This window comes from Primulina tabacum, chromosome 10 (genome assembly GCF_025594145.1).
Source record: "Primulina tabacum isolate GXHZ01 chromosome 10, ASM2559414v2, whole genome shotgun sequence".
NCBI lineage: Eukaryota > Viridiplantae > Streptophyta > Magnoliopsida > Lamiales > Gesneriaceae > Primulina > Primulina tabacum.
In genome coordinates this window covers 13833136-13842969 of record NC_134559.1, presented here as the reverse complement: position 1 = coordinate 13842969, position 9834 = coordinate 13833136, and the positions used below count along the sequence as shown (strand labels likewise).

Genomic DNA, 9834 nt, shown 5'->3' with positions numbered 1-9834 from the left:
TGATCATCAAATTAAGTTTCCGATCGGAAACTTTGTGACCCCTCTAGAATCTTTTATGAGAATTTTGTACATATTAGTAGTCATTACTACTAATACTATTATTTAATTAGCAAATTTTAAATTCACTAAATAAATAATTGTGAATTTATTATAACCCCTATCGACGATCTGACAACACCAATGTATCAAGGATATAAATTTTGTTCATATAATGTAAAATTGAAAATTTCGAAGATCAAAATTTCTACTGATAAATTTTTTGCAGTTGTCAGTTTTGTGAACTTCTTCATAAAAACATGTAGTTCCACTCTCTTTGCTCAATTAGCACTTATGCTAACTTTTATTTCTTTCATTCTATTGAATAAACTTATAAACTACTTTATAAGTATTTTATTTGATCTACATCAAACTACAGTCATCAAACTCAATTCTTGGAACTTGACTATCTCAACGAGGTCACAGAATCCGATACTTATATGACCCTCAATGGTTCAGGGATACAACTAGCCATGAGTTCACACATTCTTGTGATTCAAAATAAGATTTATTCTTATATGGGCTTACTCTAATTAGCCCAATTATTTTCATAAATCCCTTGATCAAGAATGTTAGAACTCAAGTCTGATTACACCCATCAGATCATGGTAAAAGCTTCTATGGATCATGGTGCCTGCAAAAACCTTAAGTTATGGCTAGTATACAGTACGGTCCCTTCAATTCATATATTCCGATCAAATTAGCAACCATTTTTATATCGAGAGTTGTATATGAATTCGATAAAGATGTGATGTATCTTTGATTCCACTAAGAACCTGTTTAGAATATATTTTATACTTCCTAATTAGTTCAACGATCTTACAGTGAGAGAAAAACCTCATTATATCTATTATATATTCAAAAACTTTATCTATGCAGCTTGCATGAGTATACAAATAAAATAAATACTATAATTTGATAAAATCGTAAAATATTATTAAAATAAATATTATTTTTATATTAAAATCGATAAAATTGAAGCCATAAATTAACTCGGTAGACACATATTCTAACATCTCTATCGTCGTCCTCGGCTTCACACTAATGTGGATACATCCATTGCTCCAAAGATGCTCTCATTCATCATACATTACCACTTAATAAGAACTCTAAATTTATTTATATATATATAATTAATTTTAATATTTGTAATTTTTTCACGTGATATTTTGGTTGTAGTTTTAATATCTTCATATATAAAAGCATATTTATATGAAAATTAGATTATATGTAAGACTAATTTATGGATTTATATTTTTTTTAAAAAATAATGTTTTCGACTCAAAAAATAATTTTTCACAATCAATGTCTAGGTCAAAACTTGTTTTACAAAATTAACATAAAGAAATAGAGTTTTTGTGTAATAAAAACGTAAAGAAACAAATAATATGCGTCCACGTGGTGTTAGGGCGGTAGGATAAAATGAATAAAGTTATTTAATTAGAAAATAATTGTGATGGTAAATTTGTCCTTTTAATATAATCAAAGTCCGATAACAATCCTTTCAGGGTTGGTTGGCCACGCGCTTACATAGAAACCTCAGTTCTCTCCATTGCGCTCAACTCGTTTCTTCCAACAGCCCAAACTCCCCACAGAATCTGCTTCCTTTACCTACAATAATGGCACAAATCAACAAAATCTTCGATTCTAGTTCAACAAAGAAGAAGGCGTTTGCATTTTCCGACGATCCCAAGATCATCAAATTGGGCCGCAGCCCATTTTTTCCTCCCATCCCCGTCCGCGGGGCCGTGAAGCGCCGAATCTTCTCAAGCCTGTTTAGAATGTTGGAGTATGCTTTCGAGTTATCTGCGCGCTTCTTGAGAGGGGACTGACGTGTTCGATCGGCGGCGACAAGACGAGAAGCTAAGACTCTCGCTTGTTCTTTCAATAAAATTCTTCGTGTTTATGTGTGATTCTGTTTCGTTTCTTTGTGTAAGCTTGTTTGACATGGACAGTTCTCGAGTGTATTGTGCGTGCTCTGGATTTACTATATGGAAATAAATAGAGTTTGTTGTGCTCCAGCCTCCAGTAGTGTCTTGTCCGGCAGATTTCCCAGTTCACCGGAGAAAATAGTGGTCTCCGCGGCGGTTTGGATGATTTTTTGGTGGATGTGGTGGCGATGGGAAGTTGGGCCGCCGCTCTGGGAAGCGGTGACTGTGGTTCTGAAGCTAATTTTTTTAAATTTAAGGATATGGAAGTCATTTCACTTGTAATATTTTTTGTAAGTAAAGAATTTATTTATGCATGGTTTCGAGTATCAAATTATTGGTATTTAAATTTAAAGATATATATATTATTATCTATGCGTTTAGATTGTTTCTGATGTGTAAGTTTGGATGTGCTCTGTTTTCAAGCACCAAAAAATAAAACAGAGTATCGAGAGTGGTAAAGAAGAAACTATCGGGAGAAGGGTTGATCCACTGTGTTATTGACGGTCTCACAGATATTTATCTGTTTGACGAGTAATCTTACCGATATTCACGATAAAAAGTAATACTCTTAGCATAAAAAGTAATATTTTTTTATGGATGACCCAAATAAAATATTCGTATCACAAAATACGATCCGTGATATCGTCTCACACAAATTTCTGTCGTATCTATATGTGAAAACTTAATATATTTTTTATGTCTTGGGTTTTGTTGGATAATGTCTAAAAAATGTAAGTGTTTCATATAATTTTTGTGATAAAAAGGCTATATTTAAAGAATTCGGAGGATGGGAAAGTCATTTCAATGTTCTTGTTTGGAATTAACTAGTATTTATTTTTGTTTTATGTAATTAATTATTAAAATTAATAAGTACGAGTATTTTAATAATTAATTACTATTATATCTAAAATGATTATACCATTTGAAATAACCTTCAAACAAGGATAACAATCTTATGCAGTTAAATTGATTTATTTACTATTGTCATCGATATCTTGGTTTAGAAGAACAATTACTAATAAAAACAATATAAAAGGATATTTAAAAATCATATTTTATTTTCTCTATCAAATTTTTAAAAGATAAACAAAAAATTTTAAAAAATCATATTTTTTGTCATTTATAATAAAAAATAATAATTATTTTTTAGAACATTTTAAAAAATATTTATACCAGTTCTAATTAAGATATATAATAATAATAATATCAATTTAGAGAAAATAAATATATCAAAATTCAAGATGAAACTCTTCATTAAAAAGTTGGAAAATGCAATATTATATAAAATTTTATATTTATGTATTATTTTAGAGAATATATATAATTAATATATAAAAGCAACACAAAATCTAAAATAATAATCAAAATTAAATTAAATGATATAACAAAATAAATAGACATTGAAACATAGTTTATATTTTCAAATAAAATTATATTCAATTTTTAATTTTTAAAAAGAAAATAAAAAAAATTCACATTTAATTACTGGTTTAGTTGCTAATATTTAATATATTCCACATATATTTATATGATATAATATAATTATTTTCTTTTTTAAGAAATACATTTTTCCCAAATTTATTCAAATATGTCAAAACTCTGTTTTTATAAATATTATTAGATTACATTAATTTCTTAACAAGATGTCTTTTCCGTAATGGTAACAATATCTTTAATTTTAATTTTATCCAAAATCTTCCGAAAATTAAATTTAGATAATATATTTATGTCAAACTTGAAAGAATCTTGAGGCCATATATTATGCTTTAGTCAACGTAAACTTTGTGTTTTAATGCTTTATTCTCTATGTAACCGTCGACACGCTTTTAGATAGATTGATTATTATTATTATTATTATTTTTAATAATCTATCCACACACACACACACACACACACACACACATATATATATATATTATTTAATATTATATTATAAAATTATCTTGTTGTAGCAGATTTAGGTTTCACTTCAAATAAACAATTTAAGCTATTTGAAACTTGCTGGACGTGTGGAGGAGTTGGAATGAAAATGAAGAGTCAAGAAAAGGAGAAAAATTATAAGCATTAACACAAGAGAGCTAATTTAATTAAAACAGAGTTTGCTGGGAAATTATATAATTTAATATGTAGCCCAAGCATTGAACTTCGACTTGGACCAAGGTTTTTCAAAAATTTAAGCGGCCCACTCTGATTTTTCGGGTATCTGAAAGGCTGTAAACAAACCGAATATAACAAAAAATTTAAGCCTTGAATTCGTTCTCGATTTGAAGCTCGAAAATTTTAAAATATATGGCTCAAATTCAGTTTGAATTAAAGCTAGAATTCGATTTCGGCTTGAAAGATTTGAACGTGTTGGTGAACTAATCGAATTATTGTCCAAAAAATAAGCACTCATAAGACTCAAAATTTATTTATTTAATATGTTATATTAATAAAATATTAAGGTATGTAAGTGGTTCACTAACTATCGAATAAAATAAATTGAGCTCGAATTTCGGCTCGAGAAAGTTCGAACGTGTTCGAGTTCAGCTCAAATTCGATAAACTCGAATATGAATCCAATATTTTTTGAAACGTCTCACAAAAAAATGACTCATTTCATTTACACGTCCTGATCTGAAGGAAAAAAAAAACATCCAATCCCAGGGTTACTCAATTCTCCAATTGCTTTGAGAAGAATGGAGATAATTTGTCTTAGATTAAAAATAAATTTAAAACTTAACGGCACTTGTATTGGTCTTGTGTCATTTCCGAAGGATTGAGAGACGGTCTCATGGATTTTTTTGTTTAACGGATCGATTTGATCCATATTTATAGTGAAAAGTAATACTTTTTGCATAAAAAAATAAAAATAAAAATTCATTGGTTATGTCGATATATATATCTGTCTTACAAAATTGACGGTCTCATAGGAGTTTTTATGTTTGAAAAGTGTAAACTAATGCAACTTATTCAAAAAATATTTGATTTGCCTTTATCATGTTCAAACATTTTTCTCTTAGCCAAACTCGAGCCCTAATTTTTCTATTTGATAGTATGTGATGTAATTTTTAATACTTTATTGATGTTATATAATTATATACTAAATAAATATTTTTCTATCCAAACTTTTGAGTATTTATTTTAGAACAGTAATTAGACCGACTCGACAATATATTCGGATGCTTCCGGTGAAATTCGAACTCGCTCTAATTTAAATAAAAAAAATTAAAATATTCAATTTTCGAATAAATTGAGTTTGAGTTTGCGGATTTAGAACAAGCAGATTCCTCAATGAAATAAATTTGTTTATCTTTCTGTATAGCCCAAACGCAATGAAACATGTAAAATCAAAATTTTTCCTTCATGAATTTCAATCTTGATTTTTCAAAATTTTAGCATCCCTTGATCAAGTTTCTGACTTCACCCTGCTCCCGCTCCTCCTAAAATCAAGCCTTTGTGTGGTTTATGAATTCTGGTTGTTGGGACCTCAACACACGAATTGTTTTTGTCCGACTCAGACCAAGAAAGTAGGCTGCTACCTTATCCCTGGGCATTTCTTCAAGATCTCTAGCAGCCGCATCGAGTAGAGAGTTCAAGGTAAGCACTGGGTTGCTGGTAGATTGTCTCCTTCAATTCATGTTGGTTGCAGCACAATTCGATTTCTGATAGAATCAATGGAGCTTGACAAGATTACACAATGTGTAATTGAATTTCCAAAGGGATGCTACGCTATTTTAGTGCTACGTGAATCAGAAAACGAATCTGAATTGGGATAGCTTTAGATTTTTTCAGTTCGGGGCTGTATGTGTAATTTGTTTCATTTCTTGCTGCAGCAATGAAATGTTACAGCGGATAATTCATATACATATATTGCATTTCAAAGTCGAAATATATTAACTCTCATTCAAACATATTAGACATTAAAGTTGAGAAACACGCTTCTTACTTCGTGTTTCATTATAAATACATTGTATGATGGTAGTTACTATTTTTAGATTTTAGATCTCTCTCAATTCATTCTCTCTGTAAAAGAGTTGCACACATTCAATGGAGTTTTGGTTCCAAATTCCGTTTGATTTCTTTTCTATTAAAACACAAACTTAAATCGTGACTGATGCTCTTTTTTGTCTGCATTTGAGGCTGTTTTTGGGCAATGTCATAGCTTACAGTTTTGATAGCTGTAATTTATATGATTGTGCTGTGACTTGTGATGTCGTGATATAAACTTGAGAACCCTAGATGAAGTTTCAAGTTCTGGGCTGTGTCTAAGTAGTGACAACACTGATTTTATGGTGATTCTATATATATGTGCAGTGATGTTGTGAAATAGATGAGGAACAACTTGAATACACATATAATTCTGCTTGCATGCTGGGTCTTGCAAACCAATTTTTGTAGTTTAAAATTTATATGCCTGTGGTTATTTCTACAATGGATGTCTATACCATCGATGTTAACGTTGTAATTGAATTTGATTTAGTTTCTGCTAAAATTTTACCAAATTCTTATTATGCTATTTTCTTTGGCTAGAGCATCACTAGAATGGCAGACATTGTACCAATTCCAGCTGACTCGTACAAGCTTGGTTTTATTGGAGCTGGAAAAATGGATGAGAGCATTGCCAGAGGTGTAGTGAAATCAGGATTGTTGGCTGGTTCCCAGATTCGAACTGCCTATCATGCCAATATTCGCCGTACTGCATTTGAATCTTTTGGCGTCAAAATGCTTGATCATAACAAGCAGGTACATCCTGTTACTGGACCAACTCTCTCTTTCTTTCCTCGCATATGTGCGTGTATGTCCAGCTATATTGATGGGGCCTATGGATGTGATATCTGCGGAAAGAACACATTTGGCAATATTCAACTCACTCTGGTTCTTGATTTCTCCTTTTCTGGTACAACTCTCGATTTCAGTTGTTTTTTTTGTTTGGAATGTCTTTTATTCTAGCCTTCCACTCTTGTGTTGCATTCTGTCAAGTCAAGGACAGAAAAAAAACATTAAATACAGAAAAGAATTTCGTATCTCAATGGTCATGTAGAAGAAAAAAATTTCATATTTCAATAGTCATGTAGTGTGTTGTTGTGACAAGCTACCTCGAGTTCTTTGATATTTTTTTATCTTTGGAAGGTTATAAACTGATGCCATGAAATTCACTCTTTATTCTTGCATTTTAATAGTTAGCTATATTGAATGCATAGGTTTTTTATAAATACATGGCAGTGCCGTGCCCTTTCAGTGAACTGATTATGTAAATGGACCTTTTCGCAACATTACGCTGAGGCACAAAATTTTGCTGAACTTTTTAATTAATGATTAGTCATGACTCTTGATATTTTTTCGTTTGAATTGCTTGTCTCCGAGGTAGGTTGTAGAAGACAGTGATGTAATCATATTCTCTGTTAAACCTCAAAGTTGGTATGCTCCGTTCCTGGTGTTTCTCCAATTTCTTGTATTTAGTTTTTACTTTGCTACCCTATTGATGATGTATCTACGAGCTTTAGCTGGTTTTTTGGTATGTAGTTTGGAGCAATGATGCCTGTGAAAATGCTACTTCATTCTTACTCTTCAGATGAACAGTTTATTTGATAAAGTTGAAAGAACAAATTTTTCTCATTTATTTACAAGGAACATTATATGCATCTGGATTTAGCATTACAAAACAGTAAAGTTCAATGAATTTTGAAGACAAGGTGTGGGAAATTCATCATCATTGTTTACATAATGTTCCTTTTTACCTTTTTTCCTTCTCTTTTCTTTTCTCATTTGCGGAGGGAGGGAAGGGAACTATCGTACACCCACATATCAAAACTGAATATAATACTACATATACATATACATATATATATATATTACATATATATATATATATATGTATATGTATATGTAGTATTATATTCAGTTTTGATATGTTGTACACCCACCATGCTCACCATCAATAATGTGTCACTCACTTATTGAATGTGATGAAACATTGAAATATTGTACATAAAATAGGTGAATGTCACGTCATTGGTTCTCACGTAAGTGTGCACGGTGGGTGTGCAACATATCAAAACTATATATATATGTATATTATGGCAATGCTTTGACAGCTCTGTTATTTTGTTGATTCTGTAGTTAAAATGTGATGCTGCAGTTAGGCCATTTCTTTCGGAGAAGCAGCTGTTGGTATCCGTTGTTGCTGGAGTTAAGCTAAAAGATCTTCAGGTTGTATCATCGTCCGTGTATCACTTTTCGTTTTCCTTATTATCTTTGTGATCATCTTGGGAATGTTAATATTACAAAAGGGGATCACATCTTATGCCTTGTTATTTTAGTGATTATATTGTAAGTGTATTGGTATGCACATGTGATGAATGAACATTGTTAGCAAAACCTAGGTTTTTGGCTAGTATAAAATTTTAAAGATTTGAGTTTTGCCATTATCTATCAACTAATTTTGAAACAACAGGAGACACTTCATCTTACACCTTTGCTTGAAACTTTATTAGCTTAACGAGATATTTTGATTAAAGCGTGTTTTAGTGCTATACCTGAATTACATGCTCAATTTTCAGTACCCTGTTATAGGAGTAACGAACCTGTTATAGGAGTAACGAAGTAGGCTACGGCTATCAACTATGAGCCTTATTGCAGGTTTTAGGAACCGCATCGATGGTTGCTGACATGGGGAAGCATCCTGGTCAGCTGAAAGATGATGTTGCATCGCCCGGTGGCACATCCATAGCTGGAATTCATGAATTGGAGAAGGCCAGCTTTCGTGGAATTTTGATGAACGCTGTTGTTGCTGCCTCAAAGCGTAGCCGAGAACTTTCCCAGAGCTAGTTGTTAAATTCTCGATCGAACAAAGCTTTTGCATGCATTAGTAATCTCCCTTTCTCCATCGAGCAGGTGGAATTTTGATGCCTGATGATTCAGTTAGATTGAAAAACATGAATGTTACTCATCTTGATATAATTTTGAATGTGTTGGTTTAGTTAGTTTTCGAATGGCGTTTGAGCATGGTGACATTTAGAAATAATTACCTTCCCCAATCAGTTCACTTTGAATCACTGCAGGCATAATTTCAGTACAGAACCCGTCTAGGATTCTGTACCAAGTATGTTTATTCACTTTAATCTGCTGTTCGACATGTTCTTTTTATTTGATGGCAAGATATCTGTAAAAGGGAATGACATGCTGTTGATTTTTTCACATCTTTCTAAAGTTAGATTCTTTTTTATTTATGCATTTCACCCAGTCATCTGGATTTTTATACGCACTGTAGATTAGAGTTTAGTTAAAAGCTGTGAATAAATTAATTATTGATGAATAAAGCATATAGCAACAATGGTAACTTATTGATTCATACAGAAATTCTATGAAAATCTCGAAAATAATGAGAAAACATTCCATGTGATTTTATTCAATCGAAAAACTAACTTTTGATACCCGTATCTATTATATATATAATATGTGATTTTATATGTGAATTTTCATTTGTCTTTTTTAAAATTGTTTGCTTTAAATATGTCATTTATTCATAAATTAAATATGTGATTATTATTAGTATCGGTTTTTTGTTATGCCTACCTTTATCTACTTATTCATGTTTTAAATATGTGTGATTATTATTAATATTGTTTTTTTGTTATGTTTACCCACATTACAGTATGTTATTGTTATCTAATAATTTAGTTTTTCATTCTGTAGATTAAAGTAATTGATGTTTAGAAACAACACATTGTGAATTTTCTTTGGTATGTTTTTATTAATTGTTTTTTTATGCTTTCGTTAATTAGTTTGTATATTGTTTATTTAGTTTGTCATCACACTTCATCTTCATTTCCATTCTTTTAAAAATAAGGCTAGAACTTATATGTTAAAATAAAAGTTATTTGCAA

The 9834-nt window shown here is 30.9% G+C and overlaps 1 protein-coding gene across 7 annotated transcripts; it reads left to right on the top strand.

Annotated features, from left to right (window-relative positions):
* Positions 1–5249: 5249 nt before the first annotated feature.
* Positions 5250–9116, top strand: LOC142506182 (pyrroline-5-carboxylate reductase-like). 7 transcript variants are annotated; one of them, XM_075619360.1, is made up of 4 exons: positions 5250–5545; positions 6479–6691; positions 8069–8158; positions 8588–9116. In XM_075619360.1, exons 2-4 carry the CDS (start codon positions 6491–6493, stop codon positions 8774–8776), a joined length of 480 nt encoding a protein of 159 aa, XP_075475475.1. In that variant the 5' UTR covers positions 5250–5545; positions 6479–6490; the 3' UTR covers positions 8777–9116. The 7 variants fall into 7 exon arrangements, 4 of the variants coding, with proteins under 4 accessions (XP_075475475.1, XP_075475472.1, XP_075475474.1 ...); XM_075619357.1 differs by having other exon boundaries at positions 6479–6823; XM_075619359.1 differs by having other exon boundaries at positions 6479–6845.
* The last annotated feature ends 718 nt before the right edge of the window (positions 9117–9834 follow it).